Source organism: Pseudonaja textilis, chromosome Z (genome assembly GCF_049901715.1).
Source record: "Pseudonaja textilis isolate UNSWEBS1 chromosome Z, rPseTex1.2, whole genome shotgun sequence".
Classification (NCBI taxonomy): domain Eukaryota; kingdom Metazoa; phylum Chordata; class Lepidosauria; order Squamata; family Elapidae; genus Pseudonaja; species Pseudonaja textilis.
The window spans coordinates 5,765,468-5,789,181 of record NC_142008.1 but is presented as its reverse complement, the minus strand read 5'-3'; the positions used below and the strand labels follow the sequence as shown (position 1 = coordinate 5,789,181).

The 23,714-nt window shown below is 38.5% G+C and overlaps 2 protein-coding genes across 12 annotated transcripts in view; both read left to right on the top strand.

Annotated features, from left to right (window-relative positions):
* The window catches only part of ACVR2B (activin A receptor type 2B), a 66,651-nt gene extending 54,206 nt beyond the window's left edge, over positions 1–12,445 (top strand). For 2 of the 11 annotated variants that reach the window (XM_026718504.2, XM_087916914.1), the window contains 5 exons: positions 936–1,062; positions 2,033–2,171; positions 3,528–3,658; positions 3,990–4,104; positions 8,370–12,445. In XM_026718504.2, the coding sequence (XP_026574289.1) occupies positions 936–1,062; positions 2,033–2,171; positions 3,528–3,658; positions 3,990–4,104; positions 8,370–8,503 (646 nt within the window). In that variant the 3' untranslated portion in view covers positions 8,504–12,445. Of the gene's footprint in view, positions 1–935; positions 1,063–2,032; positions 2,172–3,527; positions 3,659–3,989 lie in introns of all 11 variants that reach the window. The other 9 variants (XM_087916912.1, XM_087916908.1, XM_087916911.1 and 6 more) reach the window with 6 other exon arrangements.
* Positions 12,446–15,892: 3,447 nt separating this feature from the next.
* The window catches only part of EXOG (exo/endonuclease G), a 28,359-nt gene continuing 20,537 nt past the window's right edge, over positions 15,893–23,714 (top strand). The window contains exons 1-3 of the mRNA XM_026718501.2: positions 15,893–17,614; positions 19,851–20,000; positions 23,011–23,150. Of these exons, the coding sequence (XP_026574286.1) occupies positions 17,419–17,614; positions 19,851–20,000; positions 23,011–23,150 (486 nt within the window). The 5' untranslated portion in view covers positions 15,893–17,418. The remainder of the gene's footprint in view (positions 17,615–19,850; positions 20,001–23,010; positions 23,151–23,714) is intronic.

Below are 23,714 nucleotides of genomic sequence, written 5' to 3'. Positions count from 1 at the left end.
TACCCAGTGCCTGGGAACTATCTTCCCTCTTTTCTTTCCTTCCTTGGAAAACAAAACGAAACGAAATTGTGGGTCAGGAGGGGTGGGTTTTCCTTTGGGATACTGTACACGCTGGGAATTCATTGCATTCCCCCTCCATCCTTTTGTGAGCTCTTTTTTTGTCCATGGTGGCATCTCTCTTCCTAACGTATTCTTACGGAGCGTTTTGCCGGAGAGGGGGGGTGGGGAAACACAATCTGCCCTCATTAATTATATTACTTGGCCCCACGTTTGTCCTGTGATCCAACCGGCTGGGATACCACAGTCAATTAAACTGACAGCAAGAGAATTATAATGCCAGGCACACGTGGGTCTACCATCTGCTGCCTCCAGTCTGTAATTTAATTATATTCAACCCCTTTCTTTATTTCCCCCACCCCCCCCCCCTGTTCTCCTCCGCCCCTACTGAAGGAAACTCCAGGAGTCGCTTAATAAGCGCAGGGGTTTAATTTAAGAGGCAGATGAGGAAGTAACGCAGCCGAGTGAAACTCCAGGTAGAGATCAGAATCCAAGGCAACGTTCTAGAGGCCAAAGCCTGCTTTCTAAGAAAGAGATGACAAAGGAATTACGAGTGCAAATAATAAGGGAAGGATGCCACTGCACATAACTTGTGTTAATGTTGGTCTGGATAATGTCCTCTCTGATTTCTTCCTCCTTTGTGGCCTTTCTCATAAATGGGGTTTGCATCCACCTGTTGTTGATGGCATTGGTGGCAAAAATCTCACGTAGATGGCTTTATCTTGGCTGTTGATAATGTGCTACATTAAATACCTCCTCTTCCCTTCTCTCCTCTTCCCTTTTCTCCACTCTCCTCTCTTCTCTTCTTCTCTCCTCTTATGTCCCCTCCCCTCTTCTCCTCTCCTCTCTTCTCTTCTCTCCTCTTCTTTTCCTTGCAGGGATTTCAAGAGCAAGAATGTGCTGTTGAAGAATGATTTGACTGCCGTGCTTGCTGACTTCGGACTGGCCGTACGTTTTGAACCCGGGAAGCCCCCAGGAGATACTCATGGACAGGTAAACCTGCAGGTTAGCTTATACTACTTCATTTCGCAAATCTAATTGGGAAGGCAGGTGAAGATAAGACAAATCTATGTTATTGTCACATAGTACCTAGGTTCTATATTTTGAAAAACAAGTCACAATTTTTGTGTACACATGACAGTGTATAATTTATCCTTTCTCAGTGCCATTGTAACGGTCACTGAACGAGCGATCAGGAAGTGAGAACTACTTGTATTTTTTTTTTTTTTGAAGTATCAGCAATCAATTGATCTTGTCAAAATGATGAAGAATGCATTGGTAGATGGTTCAATGCCTGCCAATAGAAGATAATCTTTGTAGCTCAAGGTTGAATTGTGAGGTTTTTGCTACTCTCTGAGATTGGTTGTTTTCTTGCAGACATTTCATTACCCAACTAGGTAACGTCATCCATCCTAGTAGCCAATGGGGTCATCATTGGGGGAGTGGGGAAACCACAGGGAGGTGCTGCAGAGCACAGGTGGGCAGGGAGGTCTGTGCCACAGAGTATGAGATCTCTGGGAGACAAAAGCAGTTGGAAACAACCTCTGATCTTTCCTGATGGCTTCCCCATTGACGGCTCATGGGAAGCCAGCGGGAGAGGTTGCAAAGGGCAATCATGTGACCATTGGCTCACTACAACCATCATAATTGCGAGCTGGACACCTGAGCACCCAGATCGTGATCCCATGATTGTGAGAATCCAGTGACAGCTGCAACTTCACAGACCAGTTGTAAGTATTCTCATTCAGCAACATCTTGGTGTGACAAATCGAGGACTACCTGTAGCCAAGGTAATATCAACAACAATTGCTATTACTTCTGCTTTTTTCCTCTCCTTTTCATTGTTCCCCCCCTTCTCTTTCTCCCTCCCTCTCTCTCCCTCCCTCTCTCTCCCTCTCTCCCTCTCCCTTTTTAAAGAACCAGAGTTTGAATGTATGAGTTTAGTTTCAGTAGCTGATTCCTGTGTCTATTATAGGTGGGAACAAGAAGATACATGGCTCCTGAGGTCCTGGAAGGAGCAATTAATTTCCAGAGAGATTCCTTCCTGAGAATTGATATGTATGCCATGGGCTTGGTTTTGTGGGAGTTGGCTTCCAGATGCACGGCAGCTGATGGTGAGTTTCAATATCATTTTTACATACTGTTCTTACTTCCTTAGAAATTACGAAAACTGTATGTCCAACCCATTTGGAGTTAGTTTATGAACATTTAATTCAGAATATCTATGTAGGGATATTTTTCCCAGAAGAAAGATACTCTGGGTCACCCATACTTATATAGACTATCTAGTCCCATATAATGGAAACGGTTGAAATTTGTAAGCATTCTGAGACATTTAAATTATACAAAGTCTTTCTTAAATTGGTAGACTTTTGTTCAAAGAAGGTTTTAAAAAAGCTAAAGGTTTTATAAACTTTGCTTCATCTACATGAGACTACTGAGACCAAGGTAAGTCATTAAAGAGTATATCTTTATTAGCCTATGCTTAGTTTTATTATTTGGATGTTTTTGTTGTTTGGATGACCAAGTAAATCTAAACAATTAAGATTTTTGGCATATACAAGTTTTATAAGTATAATTTATTTAAGGGGCAGCTGGAATGTGTACTGCAGGGTCTTCGAGAATTGATAAGCTAATAAATGAAATGCCAAACAGTACATGCCTGAACTGTAGCATGATCCTTTAGTGAAGAAAAGTAAGATTTGAATTTCTGACAGTTATGGGATGGAGATTATTGCCAAATTTCTTTAGGAATTTTCCTGGGAGTCACTTTTTGCAAATTCCAATTAAAGTAATTAAATCAAACTTATCTGATTTGATCTTGACAAAGGTGTTGACTTGTAGCATATCAACACACTGTATTTCTTAGCTTTTAAAAAAACAAACAAATGAAGAAAAAAACAACAGCTCAGAATAAAAATATGTAAAAATGACACAAATCTGAACTAGAACAATTCTCCTTTCCCCTGATTTTTACCAAATTCTTGCAATTCAACCTGTTGTCTTTTAGAGAATCTTTCTTAAAATTTCCTGTCCTTAGTCAATCTATCTCTTTATAAAGAGAAGTAATAAGAATACACTAAGTAGTTCTTTAAGCAGCTGCCTAGAGTTGGCTAGAAGATGGGGCAGTCATAGAAACATTTTAATTAAATAAACAAACAACACAGCTATTACTTGAGGAGGAAGTGAAGTGATGTGCAGGCAGATTGTATTGAGAAGGGAGGGAATCAGGCCAAGAGAGCCTGCTCTCATTGTTACGGAGTTGCAGAGTTGGGTGGATGGCTAACAAGGTTGATTTGCAACATTAACTTCAAACAAATGACTCCATTTAAACTTGGACATAAGTAATCAGCATATATCTGTGTGACGCATACAGTTGAATACAGCTGTGAGATGCCAGTTGGTAGGAGCTACCTGTTGGTTCCAGTGGATTGCCTATGGTAGCAATGTCCTTTCTTCTGTAAATATAGGCCCCGTGGATGACTACTTACTGCCTTTTGAAGAAGAAATCGGCCAGCACCCATCTCTGGAGGAGCTGCAGGAGATTGTGGTGCATAAGAAGATGCGTCCTGTGTTCAAGGACCACTGGCTTAAACACCCTGTAGGTCCTTTCCTGATATTTGCATATTCCCCCCCCCCCCCATCCCCAAATGTCCATGGCTGGGCGGGCCAGTATGGTTTAATAAAAGTCAATTCAAGCAGCCCTCAACTTACGATCCAGATTTCCATTGCTAAGCAAGACAGTTGTTCAGTGAGTTTTGCCCCAATTTACAGCCAAGTTTGAAGACCCTTAACTTAGAACCTTAATGGGGAGACTGCATTACAGTTGTACCACGAATATGACCTGTACCCCTGGCATCCTCAAGCTTGCATCGGTGTACTTTCTCTGGTTAAACCCTTCTTCCTTCCTTCCCTTCTCCTTGGGCATACAGGGCATAGCCCAGCTGTGTGTTACCATTGAAGAATGCTGGGATCATGATGCGGAGGCCAGACTGTCTGCCGGTTGTGTGGAAGAGCGTGTCGCCCAGATTCGCAAATCAGCCAATGGTAGTACCCTCGACTGCCTTGTTTCCATCGTGACCTCTGTCACCAACGTAGATTTGCTGCCCAAAGAGTCAAGTATCTAAATCCTTGTTTGCCTTTTTTTTTTCCCACTGGTCTCTTAAGACGCAGTGGATTTTTTTTTTCTGAAAAAAAAAAAAATTGCAGAATTCAACACACACACGCATACCTATACATGATTGCAGCTGCTATTTTCTTGACTTTTCTTGCTATTGTTATTATTTGTTGTGTTGTTGTCGTTGTTGTTTTGATTGAATCAATTTACCAGCATATTGCTCTACTGTATTGAAAAGAGAAAAAAAAATAATTAGAGAAAGACATCACTCTGAAAGCATCCAGGTGCCGACTAATGAATGCAGTTACAGTGCAGGTACCTCAAAACCTCAGTGAACTCTCTTCATTTCTTTTTTTCAACCTGTTTTCTCTTCTAACTAACCTGCAATTTTTACACCAAATATCAGTGACAACAAGAAAACAACCTACTCATCTTCTTATCCATGCTGCAAAATCAAGACTGTTCCATGAGATCACATCTCTCAAAAAAAGGATCACCCCTCCTACTTTCCCTTTTCTTTCTTTCTTTCCTATTTTAGACAGTGAGCTTAAAAAAAAAAGAAAAAAAAAGCAGATGTGTCTTTTACGGGTCTAACGGGTGTTGCCGTGCTTTTTTTGTGGGTGAGGGTGGGGAGTGATTGAGTCGAGAATATTAACTCTGATGGTAGAACTGAAAATGAGAAGTTAGGGCTGGGTGGGGAAGAGGCATTGGACTTTCGCAGCATCTGGACAAAAACAGTGGCTAAAGAGTTTACTTCTCAGGAAAACAGTTAATGAGAGGATGGGCAAGTTTTGAGAAAGGCTTATTAAACTGCTACAACACACAGAAAAAGTTGGGTCACAAAAAATCACTGATACAAATGGATTCTTATATATATCTCAGGCTTGGGTAACATTAAGTGAAACCAACCCTTTCTATTACATTTATAAGTTCAGAGAATGAGGTCTTAGGATTCAATAACTGCAGATTTCCCTCAGTTGTCTAACAGGGCAAGGTTACAGCCCTAAACAATTTTTCTGCCATTTTAATAATAATAATAATAAAATAAATAAATACAAAAGACAACAAGCATCTAACCTGGAGCTTTAAAAAGACCAGTGTATCCAGTTATGTATTTGGTATTCAATGTCATTCATGATATGAGACAGCCTTTCTTTGAAGACTCATTGAAATCAGTAAAACTTATTTCCAAGTAAATGTAGCCAGGACTAATAAAATTTAATCTCACTCTGAGATCTTAATATCTGCAGGACAAATGTCAAGGCTGTTTAGCTGCTATGACTATCAGGCATTGTAAAGGGAGATAAACATTCCCCATTAAAGACACACAGAAATGCCATCTTCGATTGTCCCCAAAACTTTATGGGAATGTATGTGTGTGTATTTAAAAACAAAAAATCAAGATGGCAGCTGTGATCACAGCCATCCTAACTTTTTTGACACTTTCTCTGGACAGTCCTTTGGCAAAAGTCATGACGGTTGAATATAGTTGAATATAGTTGAATACAGTGGTCTATCTTTCTTTGATTTATGGTAAGAATAGGCATAGTTTAGGCCAATGTTTCTCAACCTTGGCTACTCACATCTTTTATAGACTTCTGTTTCTAAGTTTACTTTCACACTTTACACAAATTCCTTTGCTTTCAATACAGCCCACAGCTGGTTGAAATTGATGGCTTTTGAATTTTTCTTGATTCTTCATTCTCTGAAGACTGTCTGTCACCCAACTTTTTCGTCTTAACAGTGGTGCATATTTTCAATATACTTAATTCTACTACGCCATAAAATCCGCTCTAGTCAGTGAATACTCCTAATGCTGCCAATATAACATTTAAATATTTTTTTAACTTGCAAGACATGCAATGATTTATAAAAAAAAAATACTTAGAAAACACATACACATGAAGTGGCTTTTGAGGTTTAACTAAAAAAAAAAAAAACCTTCATGACCACAGACCACCTCAAACCAGAAATACCTCAAAATTTTCTACTTGTATGAGTTTATATATTTTGTTAGTTGTGTTATCTTGGAGTATGTAAATTTTAATGTAAGTTGGCTTTTATGAAACGGGAGTTTTAAAAAAAGAAGAAGAAAAAAGAAAAAAATCCCCCGATCTTTTAAAAAAAATGCTACCACTTCTTTTCTTTTTCTTTCTATAAAGCACCATTGTAAATAAGTGTAAACAATTTTAGAGGAATTGGCTGTACAAGATTCCTGGACATATTCATCATTACTTGTGAAGGCTTGTTTCCATTTTTTTAAAAAAAAATTGGTGGAAGTAGTAGGAGCATAAGTTGTTTTAGTAAAAAATTATTAGTAATAGCATTTCCTTTATGAAACATTTTCCCCGGGAGATACTAATCCATGAATGAAAATTATTTTCTTTACATTTGTTATTCAGCTGTTGGTTGACTGATCCCCAGTTAATGCAATATAAATTTGGTCATTCGGTAAAAAACAAAAAAGGTTGCAATGCAATTCCTTTTCCCCCAAGGCATTTTAATTAACTGCAGGAGAAAATCAGAGAAGCTTTTCTAACAAATAAAGAACAGCAAAGGGAAACTAATCTTGCTAAGTGGGCATGTGGGAAGCAGAGGTGTCCAAAACGAACTGCCTTTTTCACTTTGTAAGACAAGAGGAAAGTTGCTTTTGACTGCTTATGAATGTGCAAAAAAAAAAAAAATAGTTTCACTCTGCATGCTTCTGTATCTCTTTCAAGGGGTGGGGGAATTAAAATTTGAGCTTTTATTCTTTTCTTGGGAAACAGCTGCCTCTCTTAATAAGGAAGCAGAAATGCTGATGCTTTTCTTCTCTTTGCTCAATCTTGAATCTCTGAACTATTTAAGGTAACTATGAGCAACCCTGAAACATGTTAAGATTTCTTTTACATAAGCTAAAATTAATTGAGGAAGATGAGTTAATTTATTACTTCAAAAATGGTTGTAGATGGCAAATGCAGACACCTTTTCTGAACTTGGAGTGGACTTCATTAGGGAACAAGTGGTGACATGTATGTAATCATACAGATGCCATAATGTATATATTCTGTCTCAGGTGTTCTGCAACTTGTACATTATGGTGGCATTTGCTGAGTTACATCACTGAGCAGATGTCGTTTTGGCATCATTGCAGCTTCTGCAGGCGCCGCGAACTTCTTGGGAATTTATTCAACATTTGTCAGTGACTAGTATCTTAAAGACTAATTTTGCATACAATTGACTAAACAGGATAATTGTTTCATTGGTCATGGATTGTCCTTTTTTTTCCGGAATAGACTTTTATCGCTCTTCACTCTGTTTTATATCAAGATTAAGCATCTGATTGATTCAGAAACTTGATTTGGCACTGGTTCTATTAAGAAAAAAAAGTCTTAGAAGAGTCAGTGATCTAATGCATTCAGAATATACAAGAAAGTGGTTGGCACATTTGCTCTGCAAAGCCTCAAGCCACTGTGGAGAATCAAACTAAGACAACATGGGACTCACTTGTCCCTTGCCAAGTTATTAGCTACTCCTTTGATTTCTGCAGTCTTGATGTAAGACATGTTTTGAGAAGAGACTATCATTTTATATACAGGAGTAGCAGGCTTTATTCAGAAGGCTACCAATTAGGAGGCCTCAACAAAGTTCTAATTATGTCTTTATGGATGATAATGTTGCCCTTAACAACAGGGGTTTTAGGCAAAACAAAATGAAGGAAAATAGATCCATTAAAATGAAATAAAACCTTGACATCTGTATGTCACTAACAGTCAAGGTGCATGGTTAGCAGTGAGGAAGATACACTGTTATTATTGCTGTGTTGCTTCAAGTGTGCTTTTTCCTGTCTCGCAGCATTATTCATATAATGGTTAAAATAAGCTTGATACAGCAGTTGCTTTGCTTTTCCATTGAAACAAAGTTTTGAGAAGCTTTAAAGTATTTATTGAAAGTGCCATATAGAAGTTGTTTTTGTGTTTTTTCCATTAGGAGTGCTCTTAGTCCTTCCTACATAAAGTGAGAAGCTGTGTCTGTTGATCAGACTGGTTGAGTTAAATAAAGTTAATTTTCAGCCAGATTGACGGCTTCTTACTTAAATTTCCTAGCTTACAGATCATTGCCAGTTGCTTTGGTTGTGTGGTTAGCTATGATTCAAATGTGACCATATACATATTCCTTAGCTAATATATGTTGTCCATATCTTTTTTTTTGTTAGCTTCTTGGATTCTCAGCCTTCCCAAATGTGGTACCCATCTCCTAGAATTCTCATACTTCCTGGCCAAAACTGCTGTTGGCTCAAAATTCTGCAATCCAGACCCATCTGGCAGACTCCAGGTGGAAAAAGGTTAGCTTATAGCATCTCCAGTGTCTGACAGTCACATTTACCTATTAATGATGCAGTTTTCCTGTTGTGTAATCGCATTTTTTCTTAAATAGTGCATCTCTTTAATCTTCCTGGCCTTCAGTTGGTCTTGTATATTTAATGTTAAGAAAGTTCTTGATATAGCAATAAGGAAGCTCAATCACAAGTGTAGCTATGCATGAGAGAAAGAAAAAAAAATCCAAATCAGATTTGGTCTAAATATAATTATGACAATTACCATAAGTAGTGGTAGTTTGAATATATTTCATTTGCTGAAATAGGGGCCTTAAAAAAAAAAAACCAAGGCTTTTCTCCCAGGTTAGGTGGAGGATAGAGCTCCAGCTTACTTAATTTTATACTGTATTCATTCATCACATTAAGCCACAATGGAATTGGAGGGATGCGTTTAATGTGATGTGTGAATCATGAAATTGTCTAATCCGAGTCCAATTCTTTCTTTAAAAAGTTTGCTGCAATTGAGATGTTTGTATCTCTAGGATCAGCCTGTCCATGTAGCTGTATTTTGTTCCTTATCTGGCATAGGGAAACTTAAATTAAAATCAATAAGCGAGTAAAGAATCTATGCCATTTTTTGATCTTAATAAAGAGACACTGCCAAGTTTGAATTCTTATTTAGAAGCAGGAAAAATAATATATTTAAGAAATAAAAGCACATTATATTTAGAGCCCTCAATCTTATGCAACATTTTCACGATTATCCAATAGTCTATGACATACAGGGTTTCCTCATTTTTCAGTACAAGTGAATCTGTTTTGCAATGTTAGCAATAGTGACAGGATAAAAACAGTTTAAAACTTGATCTTGATATTTATTAGTAAGGGAAAAGCTAATTATGTTTACCACTGCCCCAGTTCAGATACACTGATATACCAACATTAGCAAAAAACATGAAAAGAAAATCATATAGTTTTAATCTAGTTCTCCAGAATTCTTAATCATGATAATGCTTGGAGACTGTTCTGCTAACCGAATTAAGTCATGATGTGCTAAGGCAATATGCATGAGGTAGAATCCCCTGAAGATGTGTTTTGGTTTTTTTATATCTCAAGGTAGTGATTTATTTTTATAGATATCTGAATTTTTGATTCAGGGATACATTCCTACATTAGACACAGTTTTAAATATATGCTGAGCATTCCAGAATGATCAGCCACATAATAATTGTTTTGACAACCCATAGCAACTTGGCAACAGTTTTCCCACAGTAAAATCCAATAACCTAGATAGGAATCCATGTTTTATAAGAAACATCTCTTGAGTCTTTCTTATGCTATATTTGCCTGGCTTGGTAGGAGACAAGGAAAGATTGATGCCATAGCGTGGTGCCATTTTATCTATCAATAATGTACGTATTGTGAGCTATATGAAGTAGAAATTTTAGGCAGTTCAGCAAAAAGCTTAAAATCAATTTAATGGTCTAAAACATATATGTACTAGTGTGAAACATGTTCTACTTAATATTTTCAGTAGATTCTATTTTATGCATTTCTACTTTTTCTAGAGGTGAATCTATTGCCAGACAATGGCACAGAATATAGGTCCACAACTTAATAATTATTTCAGTGTCCGCTAATTAATAAAAGGTTTTCAGTGAATTTTCTAAAATCTGTTAGGTATATGTGCTCTTTCTGAATATTTTTAAAGATTTGAGACTTGAGTTTAGTGTCCCTTAGTCATAAATGCAACTGGCTATTTTAGTGGACACATCCTCAAGGAAGTTACCATTTGAGGTCTCATAGCTATGAATTCTAATGCTTTTTAATTTGTGCCTTCATTTATTGCAATGCAAAGCAACTGCTGTAAACTCTTCTAAACTTTTTTTTGAGTCAGGGTTATGGTAAAGTGAGGCTTAGAAGTTAGAAACTGTTTTTGTAACTTTCTTATTTCTGGGTTTGATCTTTCATCCAATATATTTGGGGATCTGATGATCCTCAAATTTCACATTAATGCAATAGTTATTTCTGGATTCTTCTTAACAAACTAGCAACATTCATAAACAAGAAATCATTATATAAAATGAAGAAATTTGAGGGAGAGGAGAATGGAACAGATCATCAAGGGGTAAACATGTAAAAATAAGTTGGTGGTTATTTCCTACAAAGATTCAGCTAACAGGCTTCTTTGTCAAACACAAGTTTCTTGGATTTATGTAGTTGCAAGAAAAAAATGCTTCTTTTCTATAATACTTGGATTTCTACTGCTTCAGTTTTCTATTAGGATAAATTTCCTGATGATCTTGACAACTTTGCTTTTTACTTGTAATAGCAAAGAGGTCCTGAAGGATATCACGACAGGATAATTGTTTGGGGAAAGGGGTGTAACAGACTGAGCACAGGAATTGTTTACTGAGCCCTTTAGAAAAGATTGGTCTACCCCATTACTTTGTTACAGCAAAATATAACATTGCCATTTTCTATGGAATGAAAATCTATAGCATTAATTTCACAGATCTTGACTTGGTAGGGAACTGCACTTTTTAAAAAATCTATTTATATATTCCCATAACTTTCATTACTGGTCATCAATATATTGAAATAAAATCTTCCCATCAAAATTCAAGTTCGGTGGTACAACAGAGATTAACTTTCACAGGTGTATTTTTCTTTTTAAACATATAAGTATATCAATTATTCGTAATTTTTTTGGTGATGAGTGAGAGGAAAACACCCTCTCTACTAAAATGACTTTTCATATTAATTTATATTGTTGGACGCATCAAAGTGGTTGCTATTCTTGGTCTCCAATGCTATGCCCTATATTTACAAGTGCCAAGGGCCTTCAATCTTGCTGCTGTCCACATTTTAAAATGCAAATAAAACCCTACAGTCTTTCACCTATCAATATATGTTGTCCCCAAGTTTGATGACTGACTTCTCTCTAATGTAAAATCAACCTAACCTAAAATCAACCTAAAATCAACAATTTGTCAATTCCCTATGGAGCTTTCTGTATTATTTTGTAGCATTAGAAATTTACATTAAAAGTTGAAGAACAAAAGTGGAAGGAAAACAAAACAAAAATCCCTAATTTAATCCAACTATTTGGTGGTTGTTTATTTTTTCAAGGATTTCTAAATTGTGAGGTTTATTCAAGGAAACCAGATAAAAGTCTTAAAATTACCTTAACATAGTGAAATGTGCATCTTATTAATAAATAAATAAACAGGAGTTTAGACCAGATATAAAATACAAAATTTTCAGTTTTGGATTCCTGACAAACTTCAGAAATAAGAATTAATTTAGGAAATACTAAATGCAGAAAGCTCTATCAGGTGGTGAAATAATTCAAAAGATTATCAATCCTTAGCTCATATTCCAATGTACTGTTTGTATACCAAGATATGTGAAATGTAAATTTTGTGGGTTATATTTCACTGTAGTAGCTAAAAAAAAAAAAAGAATGTAGATCAGAGATAGCTTGTACTACTGAGTTAACAAAACATAAGTATCCACTTAAAAGAAAGAGAATTAAACAGAGGAGCTCATAGCTGTAATCCCTTTTGAACTGAAAAAGTGTGCTGATTTTTATATATATATATATATTATATTATATATAAATATAGATATGCATATGTAAGATGCCCTAAAGAAGACATTCACTGTATTGCAATTCTTTAAATGGAAATGTTTTGAAGCATTGTATCCTAATTCATGCATTTGCAATAGATCTTTGTTTCTTTTTACTGTTGTATTTTAGAAATAAGTCTCATGTTTGAAAATTAGATCTGCCAGTTTGGGTATCGCTGCTTCAGCTAAGTACAGGGTGCCCAAATAAAACAGTATGAATGTAGTATTTTTGCCTTGTGTGAAGCAGTTCCACTGCAGCAAATAGGGGGTGGAAATGTAGAAAGAACTATTTCAAAGTCTATCTTTTTCCTATATTAAAATAAATATTACATGGCAAATTATTCATCTGTTTTGTGATTTTTAATTCTGATTCTATTCTTTTTCATCAACGACAGATTTTGCAGTTTAGTAACATGCCACAATGGTGAATCACCTATACAATACTTAATTGTATTTGTGTAGCTGTTACATTTATTCTAATTCCTGCAATCACTGTTAACTATTGATCAGTATTACACTTGCAATGCATTTTACAGTATAGAGATTTAATAAATGGGAAAATTTGTGGTGAACCGAACAATTACTAAAAATAAGTTGACAGTGTTGCAAAGGAATTCTGTGGGGAATGCAGAAAGCCCCAACTTCTAAAGTGAACTTCATTATACACTAAGACATGGGTGTCAAACTCATAGCGTCACATTGCCATCATGTGATGTTTCACTTTTTTTTCCCTTTGTGGAACTGGGGTGGGCATAGCCTATGCGTGACTCATCCAGCCCATGGGCCGCCAGTTTGACACCCCTGCTTTAAAAAGACACTGTTGTACAGATGATTATGTGTATCAAAACATAACACCCATGATCATTTTTTAGATAGTTTACATTTAGAAACCATAGCTGGGATCAGTAACTTGGTTGTTAAGCAGAGTGGTCACTGAGTGAAAAATCCTAATCAACTAATTAAGATCACAGAACTGAGCTTGTTAACTTGCAGTAAATATTTTTTAGGGCCTTGCCCCTCTATGGAGAAAAATAGCTCAGGAAGTTATAGCACGCTTAGGCAATCTCTCCACTAACAAAATAAAATATTTGTAGCTCAGGGTTGACCTTGGTGCTCTCTGAGCTTGGTTGTTTTCTTGCAGACATTTCATTACCCAAACTAGGTAACACTCTTTTAACACTCCTTACTAACACTGATGATGTTACCCAGTTTGGGTAATGAAATGTCTGTAGGAAAACAACCAAGCTCAGAGAGCAACAAGAATCTCTCCACTCTGCTGACTGCAATGGTGATGCCAAGAGGTAAAATGCAGGCACTGGTTGCAAAGTTACTTTTTCATCATAATTGTAAACTCAGATGGTCATTATATGAGGCAAAGACAAAGACACTGAATCATATTAAATTACTGCCTGGGATGGTCAATCAATATTTCTCTCTAATGATTGCAGAACCAATTCTGGTCTGATGAGAACAGAAATACAATAAGCTCAATTGAACAAATATTTTTTTAATGATAAAAAAGCAAAACAAGAGAAAAATATATATACCATCAAAGAAAAAAAAACCACAGAAAATGTTTTTTTTTAAAAAAGGAAAAATACAACAAAAAGTATATCATTTTAGCAGTAGTTACAATTCTATATTAAATTATCTAATGCATTTAGATAATGCCCATACTATTATTCAAGTACATATACGTTATTAATATAATTATGAGTCTTAAGTACACCAGCTTCTCATTTAATCTCTAGTTTGATGGAAGAACTTAAAAATGTCATGATTTAGATCAAGAATAATCAAACTTTCTTATAGTCGGTGATTTCTAAACTTTTAATAGCTGACATATAATTTTCATTAACTATATGGTATTGGAAAACTGGAACATGTTGCTTCTATAAGGCACACATTTTTTTCACACATACTGTAGCTTTCACAGACCTGAATGGCTTTTTTTGCAACTAATTTTTTAATTACTTTGGTAACATACTAAGTTAATGGGAAATACCTCATAGCTTTTAAAGTGTAAAGATAATTTTGATCAGATATACTTGATACACTCAAAGATCAATACATTTAATGTGGCATATTTTAACATTAGGATTACATTCCGTATCCATCAGATGAATAAAAATGTTCTCAGTTGATAAATACAGGAGTGGAAAAGTCAAATTGTACATATGAAAGAAGGTTGGAAACAGTTAAGTGATGGTGAAGTTCAAACATTAAAAACTAATCAAATTTCACAACTGAAATGCACACAATAAAGATAGCAAGTATCCATTTAGGAGAGCAGTGCTTGGCAATTGCTATTACTACATTTCAGCTTTAATTGAGGATCTTTCACATTTTATTGCCACTTACCGGCTGTTTGTAATTTTTTCTTCTCACCCATGCAATCAATTATTTGATGTTTATTTTCACCATGGGGATGTGAGTAATTAAACATGAAAATCAACTATGTGGACCCATCACATGCAGTACCTATATATTCTTTAAAAGAGAAACACTAGGCAACTGCAAATCCAACCATGTTTAATACAATGAATTCTGTTTGGAAAATATCTTTGCTGCACTGAACTCACAGGAATCCACAGGTGGGGCATAGGGTTTAACAAAAGTCAAGGTGGAAGTTGTAGCTAGTATGATAATTATACATAAAGATAGTCTTTGATTTATGACCCCCTTGAGACGAGATTTCCATTGATAAGCAAGATGTTTATGATTTTTGCCCAATTTTCTGACCGTTTTTTACCAGTCCTTGTGAAGCACAGTTATTGAGTGAATCTGGCTTTCTCCATTGATCTTGCTTGTTGGAAGCCAACTAGGAAAGTTGCAAACAGTGACCTGAGAAACTGCAACCATCACAAATACATGCTGGTTGCCAGGTACCCAAATTCTGAAAATACGGCAGCGATGGTAAGTGTAAGTCATTTTTTGAGTGCCACTTCAAAGTTGCTAATAAATGGTTTTAAGTAGAAGACTACATACACATGCAATGTGACACATGCAAAAGAACAGGGCTTGAATTAATGTCACACCTAACTATCTTAATTTTTGCGATGCCCTCCCCCTGTGGATGTTAGTTGAACCTCAAATACTTCTTAAAAAGGGGCTTCCTTGCAAAATTAAATTGGCACTGAGTTCACAGATGAAACTACTAAACCATGTGGGACTGGTATAGTTTTGTCTTGATGTATGGCATGAAACTGTTGGGATTGACAACCAATTATAGATTTGGGAATCCAGCCAACTTCGCCTACAAACTAGCACAGAGTAAGAGAAGAAAATATACCTCCGCTATGCAAGACAACAAAGACGCCCTCAAATTGACTTTTGTATGCAAAAAAACACAGACACGTTTTGCAGCAGTCGTTTTCCAAGGGTTCCCCCTCTCCTATGGCCAAAATTTCCTGGTGATTCCTAACAAAACAAAAAAACATTCCAAACTGCTTAGCTTCAGAGTACATCTTGGCTGAATGAGATGCTCTATCTGCTGATACTAAAGGCTCCTTTAAACCCAGCTCAAATCCGGATGATTTCATGGATGCAGCCATGTTTTTTCTTGACACTAAAGCACACAAAAATGATTTCAGGAATAGGGTATGTCCAGTTTGATGAACTACAGGTGTCATGATAGCAGTGTTCCAATATCTGAGGGGCTGCCACAAAAAGGGGTTATTCTGACCCATCCTTGTTCCAAGGAAACAAACATGAAACAGAGGTAATAGCAAAACCTTTTAATTATTCTTTACAAATTCCGTTCCTTCACGTTTAAAAGGCTGTTGCAAACTAATTGTCTCTGATAAGAATGAGCCTTGCCAAGGTTGTGCAAGGCTGCCAAGTACACTAGATAAAAGTTACTAAGAAATATTTCAAACACAAAGAGTCTCCAAACACCAACCAAGGTATTCCGAACGTCCACAAGGCTTGAGTGGAAAAACTTATTTGCTTCCTGCAAAGAACTCCGGTTTCTCAGCTGGCTTTTATCTCTTAAGGGAGTGGCCATTACCTTGCAACCTTACTCCTGAGTTGTCTGTGCTGCTGCAGCTGCTCTTTCCTTTGAGCAGCCCTGCACGCAGCTGCATTGGGCACAGGCTCCTCGGGGGTCCTCTTCCTCACTGTTGCCAGCCTCCACAATCTCCCAAGGCAGCATTCCCTGCCCTGATGGTCCTGGCCCCATCCCTGTATCACACGCAGGTCCCTCATCTGAGTCCTCGCTCTCCCAGACCTCAGCTGCCTGCACCTGCTGCCGGTGGACCACAATAGGTGGGGTCAACCTATTCTCCAAAGCTCCTGAAGGCAGCCTAGGAAGTAAGGGTTATCTTATCAAGGAGAGATCCAACCTAGAACTAAGGAGAAATATTTTGACAATGAGAACAATGAATCGGGAATTGCCTCCAGAAGTTGTGTGTGCCCCATCACTGGAGGCTATTAAGAAGAAATTGGACAGTTATTTGTCTGGAATGACATAGGGTCTCCTGCTTGAGCAGGGGGTTGGGCTAGACAACCTCCAAGGTCCCCTCCAACTCTTACTCCACTAACTGCTTATGACCCCTGCTCTTGAATCTGGGCCCTAGAGGTAGTCCTCAACTTATCACCACATTTGAGCACAATTTTTTTTATTGCTAAGCAAGACATTTTAAGGTGAATTTTGTCCCACTTACAACTTTTGCCACAGTTGTTAAGTGAATCACTGCATTTGTTAAGTTGGTGACGTGGTTAAATGGAATCTGGCTTCCCCATTGACTCTCAGAAAGTCACAAAAAGTTGATCATGTGACGCCAGGACACTGCAACCATCATAAACAGGAGTCAGTTGCCAAGCCTCCAGATTTTGATCATGTGACCACGGAGGGAATGCTGCAATGGCCATTAAGAGTGAAAAACAATCATAGTGCACTTTTAACTTTGAATGATCACTAAATGAACAGTTGCAATTTGAGGACTATCTGCAACCCTCATAAATATGAGTCAGTTGCCAAGTGGCTGAATTCCCATCACTGTGACCATGGGAGGGGGTGTCAAAATGGTGTTAACTGTGAAAAATGGTCCTCTTCTCAGTGCAGTTGTAACGCTGAATGCTGATTCAGAGAACAGTTGTAAGTCGAGGACTATCTGTATTCGGGGATGGATGGGGATGATGGTCGACGAGGAAGCACACACGCCTGGCTGAGGGAAGCGCGACTTTCCCGCCCTTTTCTCTCTCTCTCCGCCCCCCTCCTCGCCAGAGGCAGAGTTCTGAGTCTGCGCAGTCCGGGCAGGGGGCGGAGGAAAGCCTCGCTCCCCGCCTGGCTGTCTTCCCGACGGGGATTCGAATGGCAAAGGCGATAGGTGCCCATCTCGTCCGGAGCCGCTTCTTCGGTGGTTTCATGTGCGGAGCGGCCCTGGGTACCACCGTCTCGGGGCTGCTCGCCAAAAAACTGCTCAGAAAGCCCGACTGGCCACCGAGCGACGCCGCGCCCCAGCCAGATGAACCACAGCCATCTCGGTCGCTGCTGCCACCGTTGGGAGGTAAGGAGGCGACTGCGCAAGCGCATAACGATCGATCCGCCCGCGGGAAGGCGAAATGACGCGAAAGAGTGGGCGTGGCTGAGCGGAGGCTAGAGGGCGAGTGCGCAGGCGCGGGAAACGCCAGCAGCCGTTCCATGCGAAAAGAACAAAAGCTGTAGTTTATCGCAGGGATCCCCAAACTTAACAACTTTATGGACTTCAACTCCCAGAATTCTCCAGCCAGGAAAGCCAGAATTCTGGGAGTTGAAGTCCACAAGTCTTAAAGTTGCCAAGTTTGGAGACCTCTGGCTTAGCACAACATACCATCAGAAAGTAAGGTAGTTAGGCCTGATGGTACTTGGATTGGGAGAAAGGTGATGGAAGTAATTCACGGTATAAAGACACAGCATGTGACATCCCATCAATCACTTCTCTTGACATAATCTATGGGTGTCCGAATCTAGTGCAGTGTTCATATTAATTCATATTAATCAGATCCCTGGCATTTATATGGCATGGATTAAAGAAGGAAGGAACAGATCAGACATCCAGCCCTTGCTTATCAATGGAGACCGAGTGGAGCAAGTGGCCAGTTTTAAGTTTCTGGGTGTTACCCTAAAAGAGGACCTGACCTGGGGTGCTCACATTGCAGCCCTGGTCAAAAGGGCCCAGCAGAGATTATACTACCTGAGACTTCTCAGAAAACAACAATTGAATGAAAAACTGCTGGTGACCTTCTACTGCTGCAACATAGAGAGCATTTTAACATACTGCACCTCTATGGTTTTGCACAGAGGCAGATAGGACAGCACTCCAGAGGGTTAACGTCATTGCCCTTCAGAGGATCATGGGTTGCCCTCTCCCCTCTTTGGAAGGGCTTTATAGCTCCCGCTGCCTTAAGAAAGTTCAAAACATTCTCAAAGATCCATCTCATCCTGGGAACCCTTTTTTTGAACTATTACCATCTGGCAGACGGTACAGAATAATAAAAACAAGGACAAATCAGCTGAAAAACAGCTTCTATCCCAGAGCAATAGCTCTTTTAAATTCTACTGTATAGCGCAGTGTTGGTGTGGTGTTGGGAGTTTCAGTTCAATATGTGGAGGGTGAAGGATGTGTGTTTGTGTTTATTTTCATGGTCATGGTCATGATGTGCACTGAAGATGGTGTTTGATTTCACTGTACGAGGTGCAATGACAATAAACTAAACTAAACTAAATTTGTTTTTAGCTTACTTCTGCCAAGGATCATGTCAGAATTAATTTGGTTCCCTGGAATTATTTTCAAAGCTCTTCTCTATGAATGGGAAGGAATAGCAGCTTCAGTTTGTCTTGGAGAACAGGTACTCCTTGGCTTACAACTGCAGTTAAGCCCTAAGTTGCTAAGTGAGACAGTTGTTAAGTGAGTTTTGCCCCATTGTATGGCCCTTCTGGCCACAATTATGAAGTGAATAACTCAGCTGAAAAATAAATCAGGTTTCTCCATTGACTTTGCTTGCCAGAAGGTCACAAAAAGTGATCACATGACCTCAGATATTGCACTGACATAAATATGAGTTTTGTTGCCAAGCTTCTGAATTTTGACCATATGACCATGAGGAGGCTCCAACTTTGACCGCAACTTTGAAGGGCCGTCATAAGTCTTGTTTTTCAGTGCCATCGTAAGTTTGAACAGTTGCTGAATAAATCCTCAACTTACAACAACAATTTAGCCCAAAATTCTCATTGCTAAGCAAGGCAGTTGTTAAATAAGTTATGCCCCATGTTATGACTTTTTCTGCTGTGGTTGTTAAATGAATCAGTATAGTTGTTAAGTGAATCATGTGGACATTAAGTGAATCTGTTTCCTTGTTTCTCAGAAGTTCCCCAGGAAGGTTGCAAGTGAAAACCCTAGGACTCAAGTCTATTTAAAAAAAAATACACCTTCCATTTCCTTTCTTCCTTCATTCAATGAAAATCACCCAGGGCTACTGAAAAAGTAGTTTTCTCTGCCTTGTATTTCTGCAGTATAGGGCAGAATTATTGGTAATTGTATATTTTGACCACTGAAGTGACTTAACCATATCTGTATTACTATTGCTATAAAAATATGAAATTGAAACCAGTTATACAGTGCTGTGTAATCTCTGAAAGATTATATAACACTGTATAATTATTTTTCTATTATTTGTAAAAAGTTGGCTCCAATTTTTAAGATATGATGTGATTTCTCTATGCCTTTGTTTCAGAAAGGTGTTTTTTTTTTCTTTCTCTCTTAGAACCTGGACCAGAATCTATATTAGAAAGATACGGCTTTCCTGCAGCTGGAACTCAGATCAGACATTACACCAATCATGCTCTCTCTTATGATCAGGCAAAACGAGTACCTAGATGGGTGATTGAACATATTTCCAAATATAAAACTTCAGGTATTTAAACGGTTCCTCTGCCTGGCTATTGTAATTAATTTCCTTCTAAGAAGGGAGGGCTCCTTGTCATGTACGAATCATAAAATCACAACAGAAGATTTGTTCCCCTGGCTGCAGTTTTATCTTTACAAGTAGTCCTTGACTTATGACCACAACTGATCTTGAAATTTCTGTTGCTAAGTGAGACTTAAGGTTCTATCCAAAGGGTGTGTAAGTGGGAAGCCTCGATTCACCTTAGAAAATAACCCCATGCCACAGTTCTTAAGTGAATCATTGTATTTGTTAAGTTAGTAATCTGGTTCTTAAGTGAGCCAGCTTCCCCATTGACTTTGCTTGCCAGAAGCTCACAAAAGGGGATTGCATGACACCAGGGACACTGCAACCGTCATAAATACGAGTCATTTGCCAAGTGCCTGAATTTTGATCATGTGACGGTGAGAATACTGCAACAGTCATAAGTGTGAAAAGCAGTCATAAGTCATTTTTTTCAGAGCCACTGTAAACTTCAAAGTGGATTTAATCAAGGACTACCTGAATTCACCTGAAAATAACGCTTATAGACAAGGTTACTTTCACAGAGATATGCATGGGGTTATTGTCTAAGATGAATCGAGGTTTCTACGTACATGGGCTTTGGAATTCTTAAGTTCATTCGCCTTCCTGCTTCCTTGTTGGAGACGCTTGCAAGCAAGGGGTGAACCACAAGTTTGCTTCTAATTGCCAAGCCTTGCAAGCTTGCTTCTTCTTTTCCTGCCAATCAACTTGCATCCAGGTGCAGTGAATCCTATCCCATCATCCTCAGGCAAGTGAAAGGGGCTTGGTGTCATTCTAGAACAGGGCTCTCCAACCTTGGCAACTTTAAGACTTGTGGACTTCAATTCCCAGTTTTGTTGGCTGAGGAACTCTGGGAGTTGAAGTCCACAAGTCTTAAAGTTGCCAAGGTTGGAGAGCCCTGTTTTAGAGTACTGTGGTAGTGGTGGTGTGGGAGCGGAGAGAAACGAAAGTCAACACCTAGAGATAAATACAGGTAATCCTCAAATTACAGCCACCATTGAGACAGGAAACCTCCTTGCTAAGCAAGGTGATTGTTAAGTGACTCACACCCACTTTTGCAACTTTTTAAAAGTTATTAAATAAGTCATCCTGGTAGATAAATCATGGTTGCTAAGCAAGTATGGGATTGATTTTGGTTGTCAGAAGCTGTGAAAGTCGCAAATGGTGATCCACAAATCATATGCATTTATGCAGCTGTCATAAATACCGTTGCCCAGTACCTGAATTTTGATCATGGGAACATTTCAACTGCTGTAAATGAGGACTGGTCATAAGTTACTTTTTTGAGTGCTGTTGTAACTTTGACCTGTCACTAAACAAATGGTTGTAATTCGAGGACTATCTATATTCTAATCATTTTATACCATGTTTGATTATGTCAGTTTCCCTTGGAGTGACACTTGTGTCCTGCCTTCCAATTAGGTTGGACTACAACTCCCATTGTTCTCAGTATGATCCTGTTAATTATGGCTGATAGGAACTGACTTCCAATGCAGCTCCAAAATGTTGGATCAGGAATGTGCTGTAATAGGACAGTGAAGTGGCCAATAGGGTGAACTCTGCTTCTATAGTTATGCTTTTATGATTTCGCTTGCATTTTTGACTTGGCCCTGCATTTGTGTGGTCAAGCCTCCAAACTTTTGAAGCCTTACTGAAAGCCGTCTGAATTGCCATAAAAAACAGGAATCCTACACCAAGCACCCATCTTCATCACCTCCTTCCTCCTCCTCCTCATTACTATCATTAGAATTATCCTAACATTATTCATGGAGGGAATCTTATGAGCAGCATGGTGGCCTAGATGGAGCTCTACCCTCACAATAAGGAGGCTGTGAGTTCGATCCTAAGAAGCAACAGATATTTTTCTCTCTGGGTGCAAAGAAAAATATCTGCTGCGATCTCCGTGTAGATGTTGGGAAGGGCATCTGGCCAGAAAATGCTCAGCTCCATTCAATCGGCCTGACTCTACCCCAATGCAAGGAATTACAGGATATTAAAAAGCAAAAAAAATCATGTGGGGAATTTTATACATTCATGTATTATTTAAGGAAGTCACAAAGTTAGGGAACCTGTATCTCATGGAATACCTGCTTAGATTGTTAATGACTAGACCTTTGGAATAATCTTTTCAGCATTTGAAGTTCAATTCAGTTTACCTCTTACATGGAGATTTCTATTCTAAGGAGCTTTAGATTTCATCAGATGCTTGGCTATTTATTTATTCATTCATTAAATTTACATGCTGCCCATCTCACTGTTGGCAGCAACTCTGGTTAGCTTAATAAATGATTACAAAATAGTATAAAATGATATCTGGTTTCTCAGTGAGTAAAATCAATGGCAGGGTGCAGCATCCAAAAAGATCATTTGCTTCCGATCTTCTCTAGAACAGAACACTAGACAGGTAGTCCTTGACTTGCCACCATTCGTTTAGCGACCATTTGAAGTTACAAGGGCATTGAAAAAAGTGACTTGTGACCATTTTTCACATGACCGTTACATTATCCCCATGGTCATTTGATCAAAATTCAGGTGCTTGACAACTGGTTCATATTTATGACGGTTGGAGTGTCCAAGGGCATCATGTGATTCCCTTTTGAGATCTTCTGACAAGCTAAGTCAGTGGGGAAGCCAGATTCATTTAACAATTGCAATGATTCACTTAACTGTGGCAAGAAAGTAAAATGGGACAAACCTCGCTTAACAACTGGTCTCACTTAGCAACATAAACTTTGTAACTCAATTATGATCATACAATATGTCAAGAACTACCTGTATGGGAATGTTGGAGGCACATTTTCTGCTCAGAATGGTTAGGAGGCCATACAAGCACTTAAAGTCTCTCTCTCTCTCTCTCTCTCTCTCTCTCTCTTTGTAATTGTGTAAGTTGCTTTCAGCACAGAACTGATTTTTGAAAAGGAAATATAATCAAATTGTTTGGTGCCTTGTCCCACAGGCAGTGCAGACAGAAAACATTGTAAATTTAAAGCAGACCCCAACATCCCTTCTATGTTCAGTGCTGTGAATGAAGATTACATCGGCAGTGGCTGGTCACGAGGTCATATGGCACCAGCAGGGGACAACAAACATTCACCGGTAGGGTTGCTCAATAGAGTTTGATTCCTTGTTTCTTTGAAGGGGAAGGGGTGGGAGGTTGAAAACAATTCACACTATGCCATTTTCCACTAAACAAGATTGCATGTAAAAATACGCAGTCTTTTTTGCATGAGAAAATGCAAAATCCAAAGCTAGTTTTTTTTTTCTTTTTGAAAAAAAAGAATGCAAAGAGAACCAGTTTGGCCTAGTAATTAAGGCACCAAGCAAGAAAGCAGAAGACAATGAATCCTAGTCCCGCCTTATCCATGAAAGCTTTGAGCCAGTTACTAGGAGATGATGAGTTCTAGTCCCACCTTATCCATGAAAGCCTGTTTGGGCCAAGCACTAGAAGACAATGAATTCAATCCTGCCTTAGGCATGAAAGCCAGTTGCGTGACTGTGTGCCAAGCACCAGGAGACTGAATTCTAGTCCTGCCTTAGCCATGAAAACCAACTGGGTGATCTTGGGCCAGTCCCTCTCTCTCATCCCAACTTACCTCACACGGTTGTTGTTGTAAGATAAAAGGAGAGGAGGAAGATGTTATTGAGTTATTTATAAAAATA